Source organism: Erpetoichthys calabaricus, chromosome 7 (genome assembly GCF_900747795.2).
Source record: "Erpetoichthys calabaricus chromosome 7, fErpCal1.3, whole genome shotgun sequence".
NCBI classification, from domain to species: Eukaryota; Metazoa; Chordata; class Cladistia; order Polypteriformes; family Polypteridae; genus Erpetoichthys; species Erpetoichthys calabaricus.
Window position 1 is genome coordinate 161,410,205 of NC_041400.2, and position 27,051 is coordinate 161,437,255.

A 27,051-nucleotide genomic window follows, 5' to 3' on the forward strand; every position below is an offset into this window, starting at 1 on the left:
TGACCTAACCTGCATGTCTTTGGACTGTGGGAGGAAACCGAAGCGCCCGGAGGAAACCCACGCAGACACGAGGAGAACATGCAAACTCCACGCAGGGAGGACCCAGGAAGCGAACCCAGTTCTCCTTACTGCGAGGCAGCAGTGCTACCACTGCACCACCGTGCCGTCCCAAATTTATCTATTTAACTATTAATAAAAAATGAACCAAGGAGTGGAGTCATAGAACTACAGCCTCGTAGGTTCAGTAAAACAGGGTTTGACATTATGAAACAGTCATTGTGCGAGTAGACTTTGTACATTTGCCATGCCTGTGAGAGTTTTCATTTGCTAGCTCAGTTTCTTTCCTCATTCTTAAACACGTGCATTTTAAGTTAAAAGGTACAACTTGATGTTAGTGTGCATTAGTGTACTCTGAGATAGATAGATAGATAGATAGATAGATAGATAGATAGATAGATAGATAGATAGATAGATAGATAGATAGATAGATAGATAGATAGATAACTTGACATATCTATCTATCTATCTATCTATCTATCTATCTATCTATCTATCTATCTATCTATCTATCTATCTATCTTTCATGTTAAATTCTAGCACTGCTGTAAGGACAGATTCCACCTTTCATTAGAAAATCAATGGAGTGATCAAATGAACCTACTTTAATTTTGCAAGACAGGTAAGATACAGTATCATATATAGCATACCCTTCAGTGGTTGTGTTTGCTATTTATGTTTTCACTTGGTTATTATCAGTTTAGTTACACTTTGCAGCTGTTGTCAACATTTTGAAAAGTGTTACTGTTGAAGTCTAAATACTCAATATGTTTACTGAGGGCAACCCTTGGACTGGGCAGCCTTAAAATGAATGCTCTGGGTACCTGCTATAGAGCACACTTATAAACTAAATTAATCCTTCAAGTTTGTAAGATTTGGTTGATTAAAAAGTGAGGTAACATAATGTAAAAAGGGAGAATATTAAAGGTTTTAAGTCTGTCTATATATCATGACCATGACATACAGTAAATGAACTCATTTCTCCTTACTCCCTGTATTTCAAATTAATTTTACTTATACTGGTTATACTGATCAATAAACAATGAATATGTCACATACATTTGTAAAATAATCCTTACAGTAGGTCAAGGATTCTTTTGATTTATATTCATGGTGAAACCTTAACCTGTCTCTCTAAGTTTTCAAAAAATGCTCAATGTGAAGAAAGTAATTATTTTTTAAAATACTTATTTAAATCATGTTCTATCTCTATTAAATATTGTGCTATAATTAAAATAAAGGATTATGAAAAATTACTTTGCATTTTTAGTTTATCCCAACACAGACTTAAAAAATCTCATTCATTTAATATTTGTGAATGCAAACAATTTCATGTTTACTGGTTTCATTTTGTTTCCAGGACATAAACTGTTAAAATTGCTTGTGATTATTTTTAAGGAAATAAAGATGACATTATGTTCACTTCTACATGTTTAATATGAAAGAGTATTAAGGGAATAAAATATGAATTTGCAAGTAATCAAGTCCTGACAATGTAATTTTGCTTGTTTGCGGGACTCTCGGGCCATGTACATTAATTTTATAGCTAGGACCACTTAACCAAATTATGAAATCACAGAATAATCCACATGTCGTAGTTGGCTGTTCCTGACAATTCTGCAGCTCAGTTAGTTGTACTTGCTGATTGGTGTATACATCCCCTGGCAAAAATTACAGAATCACTACTCTGCTGCTTTTGACACAAAACTATTTTATTTAACAGCTGGACATAATGGCATTGTAAAACATACCTCAAAAAATTAAATGAAATTGCTGTAATTAATGGCAGGTTTTTTGTTCAGACCAAGTAGAGGAATTACAATACACAAACACCTAATGTGCTGTATATACTATACATAAATTTACACATCTTGTTTGATCTGTTAAGTTTGTTGGATGCAGTAATGTCTCAGTTGTCTAAATACACCGATCAGCCCCAACGTTCAAACCACTGTCAGGTGATGTGAATCACATTGATTATTGCGTTTCAGAGGCACCTGGCAATGGGGCAGGATATATTAGGGAGCGGGTGAACAGTCAGTTCTTGAAGGTGATGTGTTGAAAGCAGGAAATAATGGGCAAGCGTAAGGATCTGAGCAACTTTGAAAAGGAATAATTTGTGATGGCTAGATGACTGGGTCAGAGCATCTCCAAAACAGCAGTTCTTGTGGGGGGGGTTCTCAGTATGCAGTTGTTGGTACATACAAAAGTGGTCCAAGGAGGGATAACTGATGAATTGGCAACAGGGTCTTGGGCACCCAAGGCTCACTTATGCAAGTAAGGGAGTGAAGGCCAGACACCTTGGTTCAATCCCACAGAAGAGCTACTGTAGCACAAATTTCAGAAAAATCTAATGTTGGACATGACAGAAAGGTATCAGAACACACAGTGCATCACAACTTCCTGTGTACTGGGGCTGCGTAGCTGCAGACCACTCAGAGTGCTTGTGCAGACCCCCGTTCACCACAGAAAGCACCTAGAATGGGCATTTGAGCTTCAGAACCAGACCATGGAGCAATGAAAGAAGGTGGTCTGGTCTGATGAAATGTATTTTCTTTTAGGTCATGTGGACAGCCAGCTAGGCGTGAGTGCGTTGTTTACTTGGGGAACAGACGGCAGCAGGATGCACTATGGGAAGAAGACAAGACAGCAGAGGCAGTGTGATGCTCCAGGCAGCATTTTTCATAATGGCACTCTGTTTTGTCTTCACTCTCCTTTTTGCTACTGTCCCGAGAGTACACCCCATGACCTTCTTACATAGCTTGTTGATTTGATGGCTTTCTTCTGCAGACATTCCAATGTGCATGTTATCACAAACAGCACATTGCTTAAGACATCCGTGTGTAACATTTATTTGCCAATTGTATGAATTCTTTTCAAAACAGACGATATCTGCACAGTCACATGGGCTGTAATTGTGAGGTTCATGGAGTTGGAGAAGCACTGGTCCTATGTCAATGCCTTATTACACCTTAGAATATTTGATTTAGCCATTTTTCCATCCTAGAAAAGAGTACATCACATGAAAAATACAGTCCTCAGTGAGAGGATGACCAGCCAAACACCTCGAGCCAAGAGAGAATACTTCCAAATTCTGCTTTTTATAAATTATTGTGTACCAGTCAGTGGCAATGTTAGTGATATTATTGACTGGGTTTGATGTTAAATGTTTGAATTTACTATTAGCAGTATGCATCCAGTAAGGGGGTCTAGTTCCTTTTTTTGTTGCCACTGTTGGTATGACGTATGCAACTATTTGTTTAATGTGAACTGATCTGAGAAGTGGTAGATGAACTCCTTCCAGTTCTGTGTAATTGTTGTATGTGCAAGTAATCTTAATTTAGATAAAAGACATGAGCGTGTCATCTGACACCTGGCACCTAAAAAAAACACATGAACTTATAAGTATTAACTCTTTCAGGGCTAATGTCAACTTTTGTCAAAAGGAGGAGTTGACAATGGTAATCAACTGTGAACTGTGACAAAACCAACCATTATGTTTTTACTTGGAGTCTCGTTGCTAGAAGGAAAATCAGCTTTGTTGGTTTTGACTGAGATTTCCTGCACTCCCATGAGTAGCAAGGCACAAACAATGGCAAAAATGGCCCTGACACCTGGCAAGAGATCAAAGTAGATGTGTAAAGCAACATATTCCGGGGACGATGTTTTGCATATTCTCTCTGAACTGAACTGGACTATGACTTGTCAGACTCTGATTTTGATACAAGCGATCTAAGACAAATGTGATGTTCCAGCTTCAGCTGATTGGTCTCCAACTATTTGTTGTGCTGAACAGGTTCAGGTAGCTGACATGCCTATGGCACCATTCGCCTGGGTGGACTACCACTTAACAATGATAAGAGGTAGAAACCAGATTGTAATAAACTGCGACAGTGACCGCTGCTGCTGCCCCAGCCATGCGAAGACAGCCTGGCAGCAAGCCTGCCGCACATTCTTAGCACACTGGCATGCAACAACATACACGTTTTGTTGAGTTCTGTGGGAATCCATTGCTTTTCAGAAAACAGCATATTTTGGAAAAAATATTCCGCCCTCAAAGAGTTAATCATTAACAGCCACCCAACTGAGCACCAAACCTACCTGTTGGGTGTTGATTGAGGGAGAATCTGGTGTGGCAGACAGCCGGGAAGCCCTCCTAAGGAGAGGCCCGGGGGAGAGGACATGTCAACAGCAGTATAAAAGAGGCCACCTCACTCCATTCGAGGAGCTGGAGTTGGGAGGCAGAGGACAGAGCTTGTGGGAGAGGAGTGGAGGCGGCAGGAGACAGAGAAGAAAGAAAAGAAAAGGGAAAGGACTGAGCATTGTGGGCTTGTGCACTGTGTGTGCTGTAAAGAAAATAATAAACGTGTGTGATTTTGGACTTCTGTGTGTCCTGCGTCTGTCTGCAGCTGGGCATCTTCCACTCTGGTCACCTGAATTATTCACATTATTTAAGGGTCACGACCATATACTGCAGTTACCTGCACCTTTATTATTCTTACTCTTAATGCTGATAGCACCTAAAAAAGGCTGGAAAATTCTACAATACTTAAAATTCAACATGTCTGTATCCAGGGCTTGAATGAGGCAGCACTTGACAGTTGCAATTTAAATGGAGTCCAGTGGAGGCTAGGTGTCAGCTAACTCCATGAATCTGTTTTATAAAATTCAAAGTAAAGAAGTTTGTAGAATTATATTTACATAACTGAGGGAGAGTATGTGTCTTAAATGAAAGCTAACGTGTATGAGCTCCACTAGACAGACTGCCTGGATTTCATTACCTCTTGCTGCTTCACGGAGATGTGCAATCTTCTTCCGTTAAAAAATTGAAGATACTTGCTTAGATTTTTATATCTGTGCTTCTAATTTTCAAGCTCCAATCCAATATCATTACAATATTTTTGAGGCAGTTTTACTTTGGCAGTTGTGATGCAGAGGCTTTGCTTAAATGAAATTCTAAGCTGCAAGTGAAATTACCCGAAAAGGAAACAAATGGCAGTAAGCAGCTGGTGAATAGGAATGACAACATTTTTCCTGCTGGTTCAGTATATTTTCAAAATTGTAATAGTAGTGGTAGGAGTATTGTCACATGTACAGAACAAAGTGAAATGTCCATCCAACATGCAAAATTTACCACTCTTCGGTGAAAGAATACAGTGAAACACACTCCATTTTATTAAACAGATAACACAAATCAGCTTACCTACATGCTCCCAATTCTCGAAAACCCTGTGGAAAAAATACCCCAAGAACAACTTCAGCACAAGAAACTAGCATTCTGTGTTACACAAATTAGTAATATCTGGTCCATTTAATGTTATTAATGTGCACAAGATTCAGCAACAAATAATAGGCCATAAAAGACAATGTTCAGCCATTGGTTTTACTGAAATTGAAAATGGCCTTAAACATAAATACATCTTTGCTGTTTTACAAATTTTTCATTTACAAACAGTCAGTCATTCTCCAACCCACTATATCCTAACTACAGGGTCACGGGGGTCTGCTGGAGCCAATCCCAGCCAGCACAGGGCACAAGGCAGGAACAAACCCTGGGCAGGGCGCCAACCCACCGCAGGGCACACACACCCACACACCAAGCACACACTAGGGACAATTTAGGATCACCAATGCACCTAACCTGCATGTCTTTGGACTGTGGGAGGAAACCGGAGCACCCGGAGGAAACCCACGCAGACACAGGGAGGACCCAGGAAGCGAACCCAGGACTCCTAACTATGAGGCAGCAGTGCTACTACCACTGCGCCACCGCATTTTCAAACATAAAAGATAAAATTAAAATTTAAAAAATATATAGGACTATCTAAAGTACGCAATGTTTCCCGGGTATACTTGTATAAAAGTTAAAGGCAAGATGGCAAACGTGCTTTTTTAAATGTTGACCCTTTTGTCATTGCTGGCTGTCCCATTAGTTGTCTAAAGTACTTGTTATCAGTTTGCTCCCATGAGTTGAGAATTTATTCTTTAGTGTATGAATGGATTCCATAATCACTGTAATTCCTTGTTAGTTTGGAATCAGGAACAACGCCTCCTTGTATTTCACAAATACTGTTGATGTTTAATTGCACATTAACAAACTGGGTGGCTTAGTCGGTAACTGAATCAACAAACAGAGGAGAGAACCTGCACTAAGGGGACAGGGGGATTGGGATTTATAGACCTCTCTGCAGTTCTCTGTATTATTACAGGAGGCAACACCATGCGATAATGCGATATGTGATAATGTTATAAAGATGATTCAAAGTTTGATTTAAAGTTATACAGTTTATAATACTGTTTTCAATGGAGGCATCAAAGCCTAAATTAAAAGTAATTCATCACAAATAAATGTGAAGAAATGTCTACCATCCCATCAAAAAACAGTAAAAGTTACTAATGTCTTCAGTCATTCTCTTTCTACCATATTCTGAACTGTGACTCACTATGAGCTTAAAAAGTGTTTCATTCTGTTTTATTGGGGCTTATCTCTTTCACACTTTGTAATAATATGCAGATAATACAGTAGCGTTGGCATTTTCAAAAGTGTAAGGTTTTGCTTTGATAAAAATGCAGTGTCATCAGTTCATTTCAAAGTTATTGTAATGTATACACAGTGCAATGAAATATCTATCTGCACCTTGTCTGGCGGCATTGGTCACATATAATATCCATCCACTTTGTAATCCTGCTTATAACGTCACAAAATAAATAGGTAGTGGTGAGCAAAACAGCCGAGTTTCCTTTTGCATACAGTTTAGTGACACTGATTCAAAATTTTGCTTCACATGTAATTTTGCAACTGTGAAACTCACTAAAAAAAGATAGTTTGGTGTTTTAGAAGTCTTTCAAGGGGTTGAAAGAAAGAAACATTGCTCCCTAATGGTTTGCCAACGCTGTATACCCCATTTGGACCTGTGAATTTCTCAGAAATCTCTCTATTATAATTAAACAAAATCCTGGGATGAGACGTGACTTTTTCAGAGAGATACTTTGACGTCCCGCGAGACGAGATTTTGTGCCAAGAGATTTAACCACGCCCGGGGCCAGAAATAAAAGACAAAGAATAGATGACAAAGTAGAACGTTGTAAAGAATTAAAAAATGTTGGTGTGATACACATGCAGAGCAGGTTAGAGATAATGAAAGTACTAAAATTCTCAAGGTTCTCAAAAAAATTATAGTAAAGATCGCATTAGCACAAACAAACAGAAATTATTACTCGGTGAAATTATGGAACAGCGAAAAGAGATTGAATATATTGTTTGGATTTAAACATTAAGTCAGAGACTTGTAGATCGTCTAATTCATGTTGCCATCAGGGAAAAGTAGTGTTTCTTCCCAATGAAGAGGCGTATCCACGAGAATTAAAAGATTTGTTGTTTGGAGAGAGTGAAATCCTCATACGCGAGCAGCAGTGACATGTAGTGGCTGGCATGTAGCGCAGGCCGGGAGGATTAGCGAGCGAAGTGAGCAGGGGGCAAAGCCCCTTAGTGTATCTAGATGAAAATAAACAGGGAAAAACAAACATTTGCAAATTAAACACGGTGAAACATAACATACAATAAGACATAATCTTAGACAAAAGGTATAATCTAGTGTGGCAACAAAACTGTTATCCAAATTATTTGAGGAGAAAAAGCTTTACCTGCAGTCTTAGATGAGACACCGCTTTGGCCAGTATAAAGCTCTGCATGTGCTGATAATGGAGTCCTCCCATCAATCTCAACACACTCCTGCTCCTGAGAGGAACTGTAGTCCCTGTGTTGCCACTGAATTTTGGGTTATTAAAGAGGGGTAAAGCTTTTATTAAAGGTTAATCAGCAGCCAGCACCAGGATGGAACCTGTTCAGGACAGGCTGCAGGTTCATCACTGGGTGGGCCCACATACACACTTACAGTTAGTCATAATGATCCAGTTATGATTCACCTATCATCCTATCAGGGAGATCTTATATAAGTAGGAGAATACCAAAGTCCCATTTACACAGATGGCGACAGAGTACAGAAATGTTAAAGTAACTGCAATAAGAATTGACAAAACTGGGTTTAGAAAAACAATTTAATTAGTGTATAACATTAAAATAACAGAGGCTAGCACTGCAGCCTCATAGCTCAAGGTTACTGTGCTTAAATCGCAATGATTGATCATTACAGGGGACTGGAACCAATCTTGTCAGCTCCACATGCTAGTAAGGTGCCATCGCCAGACCAAGCAGCTGTCTATCATTGGTCACAAACTCACACACAGCACACTCACAGCAGGTCCAATACAGAGTTGCCAATCTATCACACTTGCAAGTTCAAGAGTGGAAATGGTAAGAAAATATATGCAGGCCCAGCGTGGACATGGAGAGTAACAAAATCTTAATAGGCCTTCAAGAAATCTAAAGCAAACAACTAAAAAAAAAACAAAACCTATGATGAGGTACAGAGAGAAACTTTGTCATTTGACATCATTTTATGTTCAGGATCCTCACAGGTAATCTGTACATTTAGTTTATGTCTTAGAGATTTTTCTAGCTTACCCACCATGTCTGCCCATTTGACTCACTGCACATCACTGCCATTCGGCTCTGCAATTCTCTGTACAGTACTGCCACAGACTGAAAGACACTGTGCCATCTCCTGCTTTGAATGAGCACAAAAGCACAACATGCATTAAAGCTGCCGTAAAACACAATTTATTCAACTAAATATTAATTCAGTTTATTTATACAATTCAGCCATTCCTGCTTTTATTTTATATTGGCATCATTATAGCTCAGGAAAAAAAAAACACTGAGTAAAATAATTTCTGATTCAGACAAGTTAAACTGTGATGCTAATAATGTCAGCTTCTGACAGTTGAGATCAGAACTACAGCCTTTACTAACACTTCCACATAGGATTACTAAGAGAAACTAGAGGCACTGTGAGGCCTGCCATCAACTTTGCACTGCACGATTTATTTAGTATTTAAATGTTCAGAGGTAGCCTATGCCCCCCATCTGTTCACTCATATGGTTAAGCCTGCTTTTTCAGCTGTAGGGCCAGATCTAAAGGGAATAACAATATGCAGTTAGCCTGGACGCTCACACATTGTTTGACATTGCTAGCCCTGAAAGAAACCTAAAAATAACAGAGATCTAGCGACCAAAAAGCACTTTCTTTAACAACACTACGAATTACAATATACTATACGGTATCCAGCAGTCTACGCCATGCATGCTAGGCTTGGCAAACACTGAACTGGCAGAGCAGTTTTTTCAAATCGGGCAAGCACCATGTGGTTTAAAGCTGATTGGTGTTTAGAATAAGGTTTAGTAAGAGTCAAGTGTTCCGGGTACTTAAAGTAAAAGCAGTTTGAGGAAACCTAGCAGACAAATATGAAAGGATTTATTTCTATTTATATGTAAATTAATATTCTCAAACTGCTACAGATTAAGGACTACTTGAATGTCAATTCAGTGCTCAGAGTCCTGCAGTTAGTACATGGATTTTCAGTGGATAACTGCAAATAACTCTTCAAGCAGAGACTCACTTTGACTGTCCAGAATTAAAAATAAAAATGCCATGCATAATAGCAGATTAGTCAGTACTGCTAGTACACCAATCACACCACCAAGGGTCTGAATTTGGTTTGGCCTGGTGAGAGGGCTCTGGCTGTGGACCTCCAGTGGCATACCCCTATGTGTCTGCTTCAATCACAAAAGCCTATAATGACATTTGAGGCCTGTGGGTAGGGTTACCACTTTTAATACAAAAAAATAAGGGACGCATACATATTGATTCAAAACGGGACGCGCAATTTCATTCTCAAATACGGGACGATTCCGTATTTTAAAGGACGGGTGGCAACCCTACCTGTGGGTGAACGTGTCAACAGAGGAGTCCTGGAACAGGATTTTCTTAACAATTAAAATACTGGTTTATTGGATTAACTGATGTGTGCATGTAAATGTAGATATCGATGGTAAGCATACATTTATAAACTAACAAGTGTACAACTTCAATAACAAAAGATATTTTACTATTTCTAAATCCTTAAAACTAGTTACTATTGGAAACAATTCATAAAATAACACATGAGCATTTAGCACTAGATACAGTGGCTCTTGTGCTGTCCCCTGTCATGGAGCTGTTATTTGTTGTCTCCTCTGAAAGTCTTCACCCTCATTCTTGAACCTCTCCAGGCTTGTAGAACATACTGTGAACTTTTCTAGAAGTTGTGGAATGCAATGTTTCACGTAACTCTTGACAGGTTACTATCACTTAAGCACCCAGCCCCGTCCAACTTCAGCGTAGTCAGTTGGCTGCTACAATAATATATTTCTGTGACACAAGCCAGGGGCCTGCTGCTAAAGCAGACATTTATTATGATTACTGAACATGTATCTCTATCCCATTAGGAAAAATGAGGCCAACATACAAAATGTACCTGTTTAATTAAATAGTCTGTTCCTCCAAACAGCCCATCATGAGGCTCATACTCAATATATGCAGCATGCACAAGTGTTTTGGGTGACTTTGAAGATGGATAGATTATTTATGGCAGATGTGGTGTCTTCACCCTCTCAGAAATTGCTTACCTTCTGGGATTTGCACATTCCACACTCAGTAGTATTTACTGTACAAAGAATGATGCAATACATAATAATAGCCAGTCAGCAGCAATCCTATGGGAACAGTCAGACTTATTCAAGAAAGGCCACAAATAATTACTCTTTACAACAGAGGCATGCAGAAGGACATTTCTGAAGGCACAATGTACATCCTTGAAGCAGTTGGGCTACTACACCAGACAAACATGCCAGACATCAGTCCTGTCAGCTAAGAACAGGAACATGAAATATACTGGGAATGTGATCACCAAAATTGGATGACTGAAATGTCACATGGTCTGTAGATGGTGGAGTCAAAGGTTTAGCAAACAGCATGATTCACACTGTCTTATGTCAACAGCATAGGAACCCATTAGGCCTCTAAATGCCAACTCAATGTCATTTAAATGGTAAAGTATACCTAAACATTGTTTATAACCTCATATATCCACAATCTTCCCTTTTTCAAAGGAATACTTCTAGTAGGATGATGCTCCACATCAAAAAGCATGCATCATCTCTAGTTAGTTCAATGAAGATATCCGTGACTTTAATTTGCTCCAATGGCCTGCTGCTTAAAGCCAGAAGAATGCCACAGTTTAGCTGAAATCTTTGCTGGCCATGTGTATCCTTTTATGGCCACAGTGTACAATTCTTCAATAGATTCCACAAGGATAAAGTGACATATCACAAAGCACAAAATATTCAATTCAATTTAATTCAATTCAGTTTATTTTTTTATAGTGCTCTTCACTGAGTGTGGGCTCAGAGTGCTGTAACTTGTTCACAGGTAAATGCAATTACAAACTTTACAAAATACTAACTACATAATGAATACTCATAACAATTTGTTTAAACAGAAAGAAAATCACATTTCTAACTGATCCATATTACTAAACGAGAGTGGTAAACCGGATATGGACGCAGGGACCTGCCCGTGGACGCAGGAGACATAGTGCGCAGGCGCCACACAAAGCCCCCCTCCCCAGAGTGAAACGGGAGAGATGACGAACGTGCGCAGGCGCCACACAAAGCCCCCCCCCCCGCCCCACAGCAAAACGGGAGAGACTACGAACCGTCTGACATGCCGCAAGCAGGATAAAGCGAGGTCAGAAATAAAAGACAGAGTAGGAAACAAAGTAAAACGTCATAAAGAGGTTAAAAAACGGGGCCAAACACATGGAGAGCAGGTTACAGATGATGAAAACTGGAATGCAACAGCTACAAAAAAACCTAGGCACGAAACACATGCACAGCGAGAGACAGAATATAAAGGCAGAAACAACGACAGTTAAACGTCCACACCACACAGCGGAGGCAGACCCGGAAGGTGCAGGCGCCAAAGTACGAAAGGCAAAGGCGCCTACACAGCATGGTGAAACCCGACATAATACGGAAGGCACAGGCGTTGCCGCCATATTGTGAGTGGCACTAATGCGTAGTGAGGGCGCAGGCGTCACCGCCATATTGTGTGTGGCACTACTGCTGAGTGAAGTTAGGAATAATGTGCTGCTTGGTGTGCCACACAAACCCCCCTACAGACTACGGAGTCCATGGAGACTACGATCGACAGAACCACACAAACAGCAGGAGTCAGCACCCAACCCCAGAGTAAAACGGGACAGAATACGGAGTCGAGAAAGGTTCACAAATCAAACCCGACATGATACGCCACCCCAGAGTAAAACGGGACAGACTACGGAGTCCAGAAAGGGTCACAAATCAATTGGAGTACGGAATGCGCAAGATAGTACGCAAACACACTACACAGCTTGATCCACACACCTCTAATGACCCGCAAGCAAAAACACGATATAGTATAGAAACCCAACAAATACGGACTCCACAACATATTTGAATCACATTACAGTGATACAATCACACAAACAACAGGTGTCAGTGCCCCACCCCAGAGTAGAATGGGACAGAATATGGAGTCAAGATAGGTTCACAAATCAAACCCGACATGATACGCCACCCCAGAGTAAAACGGGACAGACTACGGAGTCCAGAAAGGGTCACAAATCAATTGGAGTACGGAAAGCGCCAGATAGTACGCAAACACACTACACATGCATGATCCACGCACCTCTAATAACCCGCAAGCAAAAACATGATATAGTACAGAAACCCCACGAATACGGACTCCACAACATATTTGAATCACATTACAGTGATACAATATTAACAGTGCAACCACACAAGACACAGGCACAACACCTGATGGGTAATAAGAATAAACTGACACTCCGTATTAAAGGTTCGTCATCCTCACACGTGAAGACTATACAGCATAAGTGAATCATCACATTACAGTCATACATTATTAACAATTCAACCACAGAAAACGCTACGTATTAACAGTAAGTGCAATCCATTATTCATATTACTAACGCTAAACAAGGAAGAACAAAATGGAGTTGCGATCACGCCTCCAAAACAATAGACCAGATACCACTGTTAACGTGACGGGCTATATTATGTCCAAAGAATATTGATGTTGATCACATAAATAACCAAGTCATTGCATTACTTCCTGGAGGAAGCCACCTCTTTCTAAGTACTGACAAAGTTGATTCTGAAGACGAGATTGAACATCTTAATTTCCCCTTACAATATCTGAACACTATTAACCCAGCCGGATTACCACAACACAATCTTAACCTTAAAATCGGAACAATTGTCATACTATTAAGAAACCTTAATACTAAACAGGGTTTATGCAACGGTACACGTTTAGCCATCAACACCATGACAAACCATGTTATTGAAGCAAAAATACTTCCAGGATCACATACTGACAATACTGTTTTAATTCCTAGAATTGACCTTACAAGTTCTGCCCTTGAATTGCCATTTACACTTAGGCGACGCCAATTTCCCAGTAAACCTGCATTTGCCATGACAATCAACAAATCCCAAGCACAGACCATGGACAAAGTTGGCATGTACCTCTCTGAGCGCATATTTGAACATGGACAACTTTATGTAGCCTTCTCATGAGTTCGGCGTTCATCTGACATTAAAGTTACAGTTATAAATACTCCAATACCAAGGAAAACTCATTCAAGGACAACAAACCATCTTTACTACAAATATTGTATATAAAGAGATATTCCAATAAATCTTTGTGATTTACCATACAATACGTTCTTTACTTCCTATCCACCGTCTGAAACTGCGGAGGCAAAGCAGGCACGGGTTCAAACCGAACGAGCTCAAATGACGGATATACACCTACAACGCGCGTCTCAAACCGCAAAAGCAGGGCAAGCACGGGTTCAAAACAACGCAAGCTCCTACAACGCGCAGGGCAAGCACGGGTTCAAACGCCAGGGGTAGGCGAGCGAAGCGAGCAGGGGGCAGAGCCCCCTTCTTAAACATAAATGAAACCTAACAATGTCAGTTTCACTAAGATTTTCATTGAATTACGGTCAATTTAAAACAGGCAGTGGGTGTGAGGTAGAAAACAAAAGCTCAAGTCATCAGTGCCCGTGGAGAAAATAAACCTCTAAGAGGCCAATGGTTGTCATAACCAGCAAAGTCAGTCACATTGGCATATCTGGAGACCTCATCCAAATGGAGCCCCCATCCTCCTGGACATTCTACAATAGAGTTAGCTGTGGACTGTCTAATATGATGACAGATTATGTCAAGCTGGTTCGACAAGTGTGACAGTGACTTCAGCACCATTTGATGTGGTTTTACAGCATGAATGTACAGTATGAACAAAAAGACAGCAGGATCTGAAAGATGACATCAACTCAGCATGGACTAAAGCCCCTAAGGAAGCTACCAGCACCTTGTTGAACCAATGCCTTGAAAAACTCAGGATGTTCATGTGTACAAAGAGGTTCTCGCCTGTTACTAGGAGGTTTATCTAATAAAAGTGCCCCCGAGTGTATTTTGCAATATTTTTTTCTGTTCTTTTTAAGCAGATGATACTCATGATTAATTCTTGCCAAGCAGGACGTAGTTCAACAGATTTTAAATAGGAAAATCACTATTGAATGGAACAGGACAAACTTGCTTACAAAAACATATCAAAATATCTCAGAAAAGAAAAAGACTTCATGGCATTTAAAATTAAACAGTTAAATAACATTAAAGCATTATTCCTGTAATGATTGTTGTAATAATAAAAGCTACACAAGTCTTTTCAAAATTTATGAATGGTCCATACCTAACAGGTTTGTAACAGTTTTGTAATTATGTGCCCGAATATAATGTTTTATTTGTACTACTACTGTCTTCTAAGAATTTTATTTTTGGACAACCTGACTACAGTTTGATCATGAGTGAGCTGTTGAAAATGAACAGGCTCTCTAGCATTATTCATTAGTATTGGTAATTATCACCCAAGGACTGAAAGATTCACAGATATGTTCATTTCTAGCAAGACATTATAAATAAAGAAAACAGTAGAAGACTTTTCTTTATAACTCAGAAATACTAGTTGCCAAGATAATCTGAAAATGATTGTGTGAATAGCAATATACAGCAACAAGCAATCAAATGTGATTACGTAAGCCAGGAACAAAATTCAATCTTCCAAATATAGATTGGTATAGGTAGTCAAGAAAGCTGGATATGAGTATTTATGAGTATATCTGAAAATGTTATCCTAAGGTAGTACAACGGATACATTTCTGAAAATCACCAAAATACAAAATGATCCAAGTCACTAATAAATAGACCGTGCTTGTAAGGCAGCAATGTGGAATGCTGAGGAACCACATCTGCACTGTAGAGAAAGGTGAAAAACCACCTCAGGTATACAATATACAAAGGCAGGAGACACAGAGACTTATCTCTTGGTGTTCAATGCACAGTCACTCACTGCCCTGTCCTCTCCAGGAATGGGCCTCCATCTTCCCTCTGATCTGGATAACGTGCTGCCCATTTGTTAGGATATGAAGGAGCACAATGGAAATGAATATTCAACTCTAAAAAAAAAAAAAAAAAAAAAAAAGAAGTTCTTCTGCATTATGAAATGACATCACACACCAAGCTGGACACATGCAAATATGACTGCATTAATTAATTAATCTGAAATATGCTCCTTTTAGACACTACTACAATGTATGATTGATTAAAGAAGTAATTTACTTCCCTAACACCACTGCAGATTTAAATATTTTTGGCATTTTCTGTGTTATTTCTTCACAGTAAGAGTAAACATTAATCTTCCATGTACCATTTTTTAACAGATTTTTCCCTTCCACTGCTACCTTCTTCCCTCCCACACCATCTGTACTCCATCAACAAGTCCTATCACATCAATTGGAATTTCCAGTGACAGCACTGAGCTTCTTGAACCACCCCCATTTTTAGACCTCCTTTTGTGTTGGAGATTACACCCTAAAGATAAAAGTGTAAACCAACACAGTTCTTCAGCAAAAATGGCTACCAGGACTTCAAGTTGAGAATCACATTGCAGCACCACATCAGCCAACACCAGGGGTTCACCCTGCATTGGGAGCCAAGTGGTCAACATTACTCCTTTTAACAAAACTTTGAATTGGCAACATAGTCATACCAGGTGTCATTATTCTGCAACTTTGAGGCAGCATATCATGAATATGATTCTGATATTTGATATTTTTACCAATGATCCAGAAGGTTAAAATGACACATTTCAAACACAAGCATGTAGGGTACTGTTTTGGCCCTCTATGGGAAATGACACATTTCTATTGCAATCGAAACTTTAAACATTACATTTTTTTAACATTCCAAATATTTGATGCAGCTATTCTTATTTATGACGTAGTTCTTCCCTACTTCGGGCACGGGCAGAGCTGCACAGCTCCACGGTCACTCGAGCACTTAACACTTTTCGGAACAAGCAGAGGAAGTCAGCGCTAACCGTCGGAAACACACGCAAGTAAGTGAAGAGATCGCGGACTCCAAAACCGTGAGATTTTAAAGACGAGCGCCTGCGTGCTGCGAAACGAAAGTGAAAGTGAAAAAGTTTTTCCCGACTCATACACAGATTAGCGGCTTGCTGCGCGCTCATGGCCAGCCTGCTGTCCTGTGGGCACCACGCGCGCCTTTTCTTGTTTACATTTAAGACTGCTTAGCAACGGTTTTGGATCACTTTGTGCAGTTGAACCCCACGCATCATGACGAACGCCATGAAAGAACCAGAGGTAAGCCGATCAACGCTGCACATTACGCGAAAAACAAAAACGTGCTTTTTCGTTTAGGAGTCGAGTGCTTAATGATAAAATGACATGGGGTCACCCACCGCCAGCTGCTTTTATCGACACGAGTGCGCAATCGAGGCCCACAGTTGTTGGCGTATTGCGCAAAAAGACGTTAGAAATATGAAGTGCCGCTGGTGAAATAAAACGCTAGACAGGTTTGAGTTTACTGTAAACGGCCTACTATAAAATGTGTAACAACAAAAAGTGGCGCGACTGTGTATAGAGGCCAGCTGGGGGTGTAGCTCGGCAAACTCGCGTATGTTTAGGGGGGTTTGTAGCTCGGCAAACTCGCGTATTCAAGTAACTGGAACTAGCAACTGGAGCAGCGCAATGGTTGGCAATGCTTCCACCTGCTCGTTAACCCTCGAGATTGTGATTTCACATTATGTCGACTTGTATTTTCTTCCAACACACCAAAACTATGCGTGTTCGTGGGTGGATGACGAACTGCATGTTGGCCTGGTACAACGGCAGCACCAAGGCTGCTAAAGAAGCCTCGCAACATGTCGTAAAAACATCGGCAATGAACTGCAGTCGCTCGAACTCCTGTGTACGACACGCAATGTGAGGAGGGCCACAAACATTTTCAAGGATATTACTCATCCTGTTAGCTCTTTTTGGAGCTCCTCCCACCAGGTAGACACTTTAGATAATCAGCATAAGCACACAGACTAAGAAATAGTTTTTTTTTTTCTATTAACTTTCTGAACTGTGAATCCCCTCAGCTTAAGGATATTTTTAATTGAATATGTACAGTAAGTTGTATTGGTAATGTGCAATATACTAACACAACACAATATATAATTAGCAAAGTACTATTCATTAGTTGGTCAGTCAGTCAGTCATTTTCCAACCTGCTATATCCTAACACAGGGTCACGGGGTCTGCTGGAGCCAATCCCAGCCAGCACAGGGTGCAATGTAGGAACAAACCCCCTGGGCAGGGCACAGACACACACACACACCAAGCACACACTTGGGACAATTTAGGATCGCCAGTGCACCAAACCTGTGGGAGGAAACTCATTAGTAGGTGCAATAACAATTTATGCTACTGTACATTGGGCAATAATAATTTTCTCTGTTGTGAAACTTTATTTCATCCTGTTTTTAAATTCCTTCTGTTTTTTAAATGCACCTTTGGGGTTGTCATAAAAGTAATTTCATTGTGTTGTTACACAATGACAATAAAGTGCTTGATCGTGAATGTTAAACTGGCACAATTTCATCGCCTTTAAACATCACAGTGATACAAAGCTGAGTCAAATATCACAACAGGTTAATTCTAAAGTCATATACTGAATACAGAATCATGAAAAAAAGTCAGTCTGAAAGTCTTCTAGCAAATATGACTGTCACTAACATCCAGTGTAAAATGAATTGTTCAAAACTTGCAAAAGAAATGAAGTATTCTTACACTTTATTTAATATTAAAGAATGACCGTTTTTTGTTTAATTAATGCAAGTAATTTCACAGCTCATCACTGATGTGCTGCCTGCACAATAAATTATTTTAAACTTTCATACAGTTCTTTTAGTTGTGACATTGATATTAGTGGAATGCACTGGCCAAAAGTGATATTTTTGGTTACTTACTTAATGTACTGTACTGTGTAGTGGTTCTCAGGAAAATGTTATGTTTTCAGGCAGAATGGAAAGAGTTTGACATAATAGATGCTAATAGTGACCATGACCAGTGTTGTCAACGGTAATGATGTGAAACATGTCAGTGGAAAAAAGAAAAAAAAAGCTCATATTTCTTGTATTGCATAATCCACACGTTTTGAAGCACTTTGAGCTAGAGTGTCTGAATGAAAATATCTTATAAATAAATGTTGTTGCTGTCAGTTATCCAGTCGTATGCTTTTTTTGTTGCATAATAGGTAAATGGTTACTTCTGGAATTCTGGAATACTTGGCACATATCCTGAACAGTAAACTACATCCTCAAGGGTGTGTAGCTTTTGAATTGAAGACAGGACTCCTAACCAACAAAAATGGGAGAGGAGAGTCATCAGTTCAAAACATAAATCCCATAAGGCTTTTGTGTGAAGTTTACATGCATAGAATATTCTTAAAGTAAATATTTTACAGTATTTTAGCAAAAAAGTGTGCGTTTTGCATGTTTTGAGCATACAATCTGATAAGTGACATGTAGATTATACAACATGAATTCCCCCCAACCCCCCCCCCCCCCCCCCCCCATGGATGTTTCTCACATCGTTTGTCACTTTTGGCTTTTATCATGTCATACTTTTTATTCTGTCTATAGATTATACAACATGAATCCCCACCCCCAATCCCCCATGGATGTTTCTCACATCGTTTGTCACTTTTGGCTTTTATCATGTCATACTTTTTATTCTGTCTGTTCGGCATGAAAACATTTGATTAAAAATTTTGCTTGGTCACCACTACAACATACATGAGTTAAGTAACATAAAAAATGTCATTTTTGTGTAAAGTATTCCTTGAAATGAGTAAAAGGTGTCGGAACAAATCTTAGTCCTTAATATCCAAAAAAATCTGACATTTAGCAGCCCCTCATTTTAAAAGGACAGTTTGTTTTTGTGAATTTTGTACTTTTATTCTGGAGTTTTGTTGCACCTCTGGCTGAATTTACACCACCCGCAGGGGAGAATACTGTCATGTTTGGACTGATGGTTGGAGAGTGGTGCACACAGCATAAAGTGCTTATAGAGAGTATGGTTTAGCTTTAAGGATGCATGTGACTGATCAAGGCAGTGCTCTGATTAATGTGACAAGCACATCTTAAAGTGCATCTCAGAATAGCTTAGATCAATTGACCCTGCTTTGCTGGACTGAGAGTTTTCAACTAACCATGGGACTCACACTAGTACTAAGGTTCAAGTTCAAATTTATTGTTGCAGGTCTTCTGTCCAACTTCAAAATTGTGTTCTCTGTTGCTTAACGCTTTCAATGCCACAACCAAAAGAATTGTATGAAAGTTTAAAATAATTTATTGTGAAGGCAGCACATCAGTGATTAGGAGCTATCACTGAGGAGCAGTAAGACACTGGACCTTAAAACCCAAGTCCTGCTGGTTCATTTCCTAGCTCCCTCTCAATCTGTGATCTTGTGTATGTCATTTAGCAACCTGTGTTCAATTATAAAAACATGTACAGCATCTAAACAGTTGTGCTGTAATCTAAACTTGTAAGTTGCCTTGGATAATGGTGTCTGCCTAATGTGCAGTAAATCTTTTAATAAACATGTTTTATCTGTATTGTTTTTTTTCTGTATTGTTTTTTTTTTTGTAGTTTGGTTTAAGTGAAAGCATCTGGTAAATTATAATCACTATGAATCATTCACCATTAATTACAAAATAATGGAATTTGTCCAGTTGTTCTGTCTGTGAAACTTGACACTGCACAATGAACAGAGCGAAGTTTTTTGTGCACCACAGGTTGGCACTGCATAAGCATACATTTGCCTTCCCCATTCAGTAGTTTAGTTAAAAGTGGAAAGGGAAAATGTTACTCTTTTTCATCTGGGGAAAAAGCAGTCCTTGTCACTGAAAATGAAAGACTATTTAACCAAACATATTAACAAGAAAGAAGGAAGTGATGTGCAAATAAGATGGCTACCTCTACCACCCCAACACATGGGGGGGGCGTGAACGTTCAGCATTCCTTGGGGGGGGGGGCGTGAACGTTCAGCATTCCTTGAGGCCAATCAAGCTATGGTTCGTTGAAGGTCAGATTGTCATTATGAAAGGACTTTTTCTCAACTGGCTGTATTTTTAAAAGGGATGTTTTATTCTGTTCAATCATGATGGTGTTTTTGTCTCTTTCTCTCTCTCTCTTTTTTTTTTTTTAAAGATATTTCCAAAAGTCACTGTGATAATTGAATCAAGGAACTTCGAAGACCCCAGCAGAGTTACAGATCTATTAAGCAAATGTTATGACAAAAAAAATGATGATGGTAAAATTGAATGTACAGGATCATTTCAAGACATAGACTATATTTTTTCAGAGCTTAATCGACAAAAAAAGCATTCAGTTCATATTAAATCCAATGCAAATGTCCAGACTAGTAATCATGTGTGTTCTGAATTTGTAGAAGTTGATAGGACTCTGATGGATTACATTGATAAAAAAATGATGAAAGAATTTGAAAGGATTAAGAGAAACAACTGCATAACAAGAAAAAACAATACCGAAGGCCAGTTAGTATTAACGTTTAAGTGCTCTGGAAAGGGGACTGACTGCACTGGTGCAAAGGAAAGATTTGTAACATTCTACCAGACGATTGCAACTAATCTGAAATTTAAAATAATCAGAACAGACTTGTATAATGATTTTCAATATGAAAATCTCATTAAAAAATTCCCCAAGGTTATGGTAAATAAACAAAAAGAGAGTGTTTGGCTCATGGGAAGCTTTCTTGACCTCAGACTAATGGAAGAGGCTTTACTCAAGAATAAAGTAATTAGTCCTTCAAGACCTAGACGTCTTCCAATAGAAATGGCCTTCAAAGCTGAGAGCTTGTCAGAGCAGGCTACCACAAAAGATTTTACAGTGACCTCTACAGGAAAACTTGACCAACAGAAGATCAAGAAGGAGAAGTGTCCAATTTGTTTAGATCAAATTGAAGAGACAGAACAGGAGACTCTTCCACAGTGCAAGCACTTATTCTGCAAAACATGCCTAAAACAGGCCTTTAGTGTTAAACCTGCCTGTCCTGTTTGTGGTTTGGTTTATGGAAAGATGGAAGGAACTCAACCAAAACATGGTACAATGACATTGAACACTATGAAAACCGGTTTGCCAGGATATGAAGAATATGGCACAATTATAATTTACTATAGTATACCAAGTGGTACCCAAGAGGTAAGTGTAAAACAAATTTAATGTATGACTGCTCCGATGTGCTGTGAGCCACTAGCATTTAAGCAGGCAGCTGCATTGAACATGAATGAATTAGAGTTATTCATGATTTGTCTGGGCTTTATATTTTAGATTGTACAGATAAAACATGAATAAATTAATAATGTAAATAAACACTGCAATCTGAATAACATATTACAATATTAAAAACAAAAAAGTAATTAAAATGTAAAATTCAAAGAATATTCAATATAGTGTTTCTTCTTTTATCTGGTGTTTTAAGGACAGGCAGTTATAGAAATAGCTGGGTATTGTCTGTTTTGACAAGGGTTTTCTTAAAGTGTTTTATAGTTAAAAGTTAATTTCAAGGAAAAGCACAATTCAAATTCCTTGGAGGGATGCTATTGAATTGTATTGAAAAAAGTGTACCCCTTAGTGTTTTACATTTCAACTTACTAAAATATTGAAAGGTCATCAAAAAGTTTGAACCTGAAACTATTAAGTTAAACACCATTAAAACCAAACATGTTTTATTTTTTAACATAATCCCTGTGAACACTAGTATACCGTTAGAAGATTCATGAAGCTTTTCTATGTTACTCAATGTAGAGAAAAGCCAAGCAAAATGACACCTTTTATTGGCTAACTAGAAAGATTACAATATGCAAGCTTTCGAGGCAACTCAGGCCCCTTCTTCAGGCAAGATGTAATACAGAAACTGAAGTTTCCTATGTTTATATACACACTCTAGGACAAGAAACAACATTGGTAAATATTTAAATGAGAAATTTTGTATGTAAAAAATTAATAGATTCATTCAGGCTAGGGTTAATTTAGCAAGAGAGAAGAACAATGTATGGTCAAGATCTCTGGATAAGATAACTGTCCAACAAAGTCTTTTGAAGTTTGTAATGAGTTTTTTCAAAACAATGTGGGTCTATAGACAGGTTGTCTGTCATTCTGAGAGATGTAAACAATCCTCATATCTGGCCATAAAACTCTTGTCTTTATTCAATCCATGTTGTAAAGTATTAAATTTTAGCATGAGTTTAACTTCCCATTCTTTTCTCTCTTGCTGTGTTTTGAAGTTGCCCATAAGCACTGTGACCTTAAAGTCCTTCTCACAGTGTCCATGGCTGTTGAAGTGGGCCGCCACAGGAACATCTGTGTTGCCATGTTTAATGTGGAACCTGTGTAAGTTCATTCTCTGGCGGAGTGTTTGTCCAGTTTCTCCCACATAGAGTGCAGTGTCAGGACATTTCATGCAGAAAATTAGGTAGACTACATTAGATGATCTGCAGGAAAATGATCCCTTGATGTGATGTTCAAGTCGGCAGTGTGGTATAACTATACGGTCTGTATCATAGATGTGGGCACATGTTTTGCATCTTTTCTGTAGGCATGGAGATGTGCCATTTTCTGTTGGTTCACTTAGGGAGCCTCGGACAATTAATTGTTGAAGGTTTGGTGGTTGTCTGTATGCCAGGAGGGGAGGTTCAGGAAATACATTTTTCAGTGTTTGGTCATTGTTTAGTATTGGCTGAAGTTCTTTTATAATTTTTCGAAGTGTTTCAAGATGTGGGTTGTAGGTGACAACAAGGGGGATGCGATCCTTGTTGTCTTTGTTTTTATATTCCAGAAGGTTGTCTCTGGGTATGGCAGTAGCTCTTCTTATTTGAGTGTCTGTTGTTTTCGGGGTGTAACCTTGTTTGATGAAATCTTGTCTGAGCTCCTGCAGTTGTTGATCCCGGTCTGTTGGGTCTGAGCAAATACGATTGTACCGTATTGCTTGGCTGAAAATAATGGAGCGCCTTATATGCTTGGGATGGAAGCTATCATTTTTCAGGTAGGTCCGTCTGTCTGTCGGTTTGTGAAAAATAGAAGTTACAAGGGTGTTGTCTTTCAGTTGAACGGTGGTGTCAAGGAAGCTGACTTCTGTTTTTGAGTAATTCAGCTTCAGCTTTATGTTGGGGTGAAAACAATTATATTCATTATGAAAATGGAGGAGGTCCTTTTCACTGGCAGTCCAGATTATGAAGATGTCATCTATGTAACGGAGATACAACATTGCTTTTACGATGCACATTGACATGAAATCTTCCTCCAATTTTGCCATAAAAAGATTTGCATAGTGAGGTGCAAACCGACATCCCATTGCAGTCCCCATTTGTTGTAAGTAGCAATCCTGTCCAAAAGAGAATAGATTATGTGTCAGAGTGAATTTTATCATTTCTATTACTGACTTTGTGGGTAAATCGTGTTGTTTGAGGTACATTTCACATGCCAATATGCCATCATCATGGGGGATGTTAGTGTAAAGTGCCTCAACATCCATTGTGGCCAGTAAGGTTCCCTCAGGTAAGGGGCCTAAAGCAGACAGTTTTTTTAAGAAGTCAGTGGTGTCCTGGATGTAGCTGGTTGTGTTACGGGTGAGGGGTTTAAGGATCTGCTCCACCCAACCTGAAACATTTTCTGTAAGGGAGCCAATTCCTGAGATTATAGGCCTTCCTGGGTTCCCTTCTTTGTGGATTTTAGGAAGCATGTAGAAGTAACCCATTTTGGGGTTCTCAGGAATTAAACTGTTTACATGATCCCTGATGTCAAGAGGAAAGCTACTTACTATTTTTTTTAGTTCCTTTTTGTAGAGATCTGTTGGGTCTTCTTGCAGTTTGTGATAATGCATAGTATTGGACAATTGTCTTTGTGCCTCCTGTATGTAATCTGATGTGTTCATGATGACTAAAGCACCCCCTTTGTCTGCTGGTTTGATGATGATTTCTGTATTTTCCCTTAGTGAATGTATGGCTCTCCGCTCATCCCTAGTAATGTTTTCTATCCGATTTTGTTGCCTGTTTAAGATTCCTGTCTTCACTCTCTGTCGGAAGCAGTCTATATAATTATCCAGGGTAGAGTTTCTGCCAGCTTCTGGTGTCCATGTGGATTTATTGGTGGGGTTGTTGTAACTGCTTGTTGTTGGTTCCTGTGTGTTACTGTTTTCTTTCTTGTGGAAAAATTCTTTTAGTCTGAGTTTTCTGAAGAATTCTTCCATATCACTGCAGAGTCTAATGTTGTCAATGGGCTTTGCAGGACAATATGAGAGTCCCTTTGTAAGTACCGACATCTCTGCTTCATTTGGTGTGTATGAGGAGAGATTAACAATGCAGGTCTGTTGCTCTTTGTTTTTTGCTATTAAGTGTCCAGCTTTCTCTCGTAGTCTATGCAGCTTTTTCTTTTTGTTAACAATAAGGAGTTTCTGGAGTCTTTTGTAATAGCAATGGAGCTCCTTTACCATCTCCTGCCTGTCATTTCCAAGGAGCAGGATGAGGTCTTGGATCTCTCTTTGCGTGTTCTTCTTGATGTTGTAGAAAATTTGGATTAAGTGGTTTCTTATCCTTGCAGATGTCCTAAAACAAAGTTGCTCTGCAAACCGAGTATTATAAGTGTGAATGGTTGGATTCCTTATCATGATGCCTTTCGGGATAAGATTTTCCTTTTTGCATTTAGTTAAGAAGAAGATGTCGCTGTCCATGTGTGCCAGTTTCTTCTTGTTACTCAAATAAAGCATTTTGCCCTGTTTTAGCAGCCTCTCTTTACTAGCTGGCCTGACATCTTCACTTAGCACAGTCCACAAAGCTAGCTTTTCAGAAATGGGGACATTTGTTAATCAAATGGGGCCAGGTCTGGAAAGCAGGATAAGTGTTGGCATCTGTTTAAATCCAGTTCGACAGAGCTTCCTGTGAACTGAAATACTGTTGTGAGTCTGAAGGGGGAGCAAATCAACCATCATGACCTAGTAATGTGGGCCTTTTGAAAACCAGAGTGTTTGAATTTCAGTGCAGGATTGCACAAATTGCACCTATTGTTAATAAAAAAGTCCAATGCTCTATCAAAGCAAAAAGCCCTTTGTTGTTGCCTTTCATATCATATTAGAAAATTAGCTCAGAAATAAAAAAAAAAAGCCTGATTCATGCATGATATAAGAGTGTGATGAAGATTCCCATAACCTGTTAATTGCAATTGTTTTACCTTACAGTGGCAAGCATTTGAATTAGGGAGTTATAGCTGACTTAATAAATCTGCATATATCCTCTGAATGTGATAGACATGGCTACAGTTGTCAGTGGAATAATACTTCATATTCTTACTGGCTTATCCAGTTCAGGGCGATGGGAGCAAGGGCCTGTCCTGGGTGCTCTAGGCTTCCGGGAGGAAGTAACCGTGGTCACACACATCCACGCTGGTTTAGTTATCAGATAATTTAATCAGCCTGAGTTTGGGATGAGAGGAAAACTGGAGTATGTGGTGGAAGCTTTGAACAGTTGTACAAAGCAAAAATTGAGGTATGTGTCAAACTAAGTAGCTATCTGTATACCTGAGGCTGCTCCATATGTTCATTCTAAAATAAAATTTTATGTTTAAAAACATAACTTCTCCAGTAAGTAATACTCTTTGGTAACTGTATTGACCAGCAAATGTCTTTTCTACTGCTCATATCTTCATATCTGCTTTTTCTGGAGATGATTACAGTGTAAGTAGGTTAATCCAGACTTGACTGTCCTCGGCTACAGATTCTAGCTTGCCTGTGGAATTCCCAGGCATTTACAAACTAACTGAGAGATATTATCCCTCCAGTGTGCCTTGGGTCTGCCACAGGGTCTCACACCTGGTGGAATATGCTCAGTGCTTCTCTGTGGGAGCCAACCAGGAGTATTCTTAGAGCAGGCCCAAATCGCCTCAGCTGGCACTTCTCGATCTGGAGGAGTAGTGAATACTCAGTAGCTTTTCCAAATATTTGAGGTTCTCAGACCACTGCAGAGTTTTGGCTCTGCTGTCCTGTGAAGAAACCTAATTTCTGCCGCTCGTATTCGTGATCCCATTCTTTCTGACATTACCCACAGCTTAAGACCATAGGTGAGGACGCATGTAGATTGACTAGTAAACCAAGAGCTTTGTCTTTAGCAACCGTTCCTGCTTCATCACCATGAACCAGTACCGCACCCTCAGAAGAGCTGCTACTGCTCCATTCTGCTTGCTGATCTCATGTTCCCTTTTTGTAAACCTCATGAACAAGATCCCGAGATACTTAAACTCCTCCACTTGGGGCAGTTATTCCCTACTCACCTGGTGTGAGCAATTGACCTTTTTTTCCAAGACAGAATCATAACCTCATTGCAGCTGCTTCACAATAGGCAGCAAATCACTCGAGTACATGCCAAAGATCACAGTCAGATGAGGCAAAAAGGACGTCATCATCTACATAAAGCAACATTGCCACCCTTAGCCTCTCCAACTGGATAGCCACACATTCTTGGTTCTGTCCTGATATCCTGTCCATGTAAAGCAGAGCCGTCACACATA

The 27,051-nt window shown here is 39.4% G+C and overlaps 1 protein-coding gene across 2 annotated transcripts in view; it reads left to right on the top strand.

The window, feature by feature from the left end:
• The first annotated feature begins 16,570 nt into the window (after positions 1 to 16,570).
• The window catches only part of si:dkey-3h3.3 (uncharacterized protein LOC100144568 homolog), a 34,235-nt gene continuing 23,754 nt past the window's right edge, over positions 16,571 to 27,051 (top strand). For both annotated transcript variants that reach the window (XR_003716758.2, XM_028805631.2), the window contains exons 1-2: positions 16,571 to 16,788; positions 20,686 to 21,696. Coding sequence is in view for 1 of the 2 variants with exons in the window: in XM_028805631.2 (XP_028661464.1) it covers positions 16,762 to 16,788; positions 20,686 to 21,696 (1,038 nt within the window). In the remaining variant the exon portion in view is untranslated. The remainder of the gene's footprint in view (positions 16,789 to 20,685; positions 21,697 to 27,051) is intronic.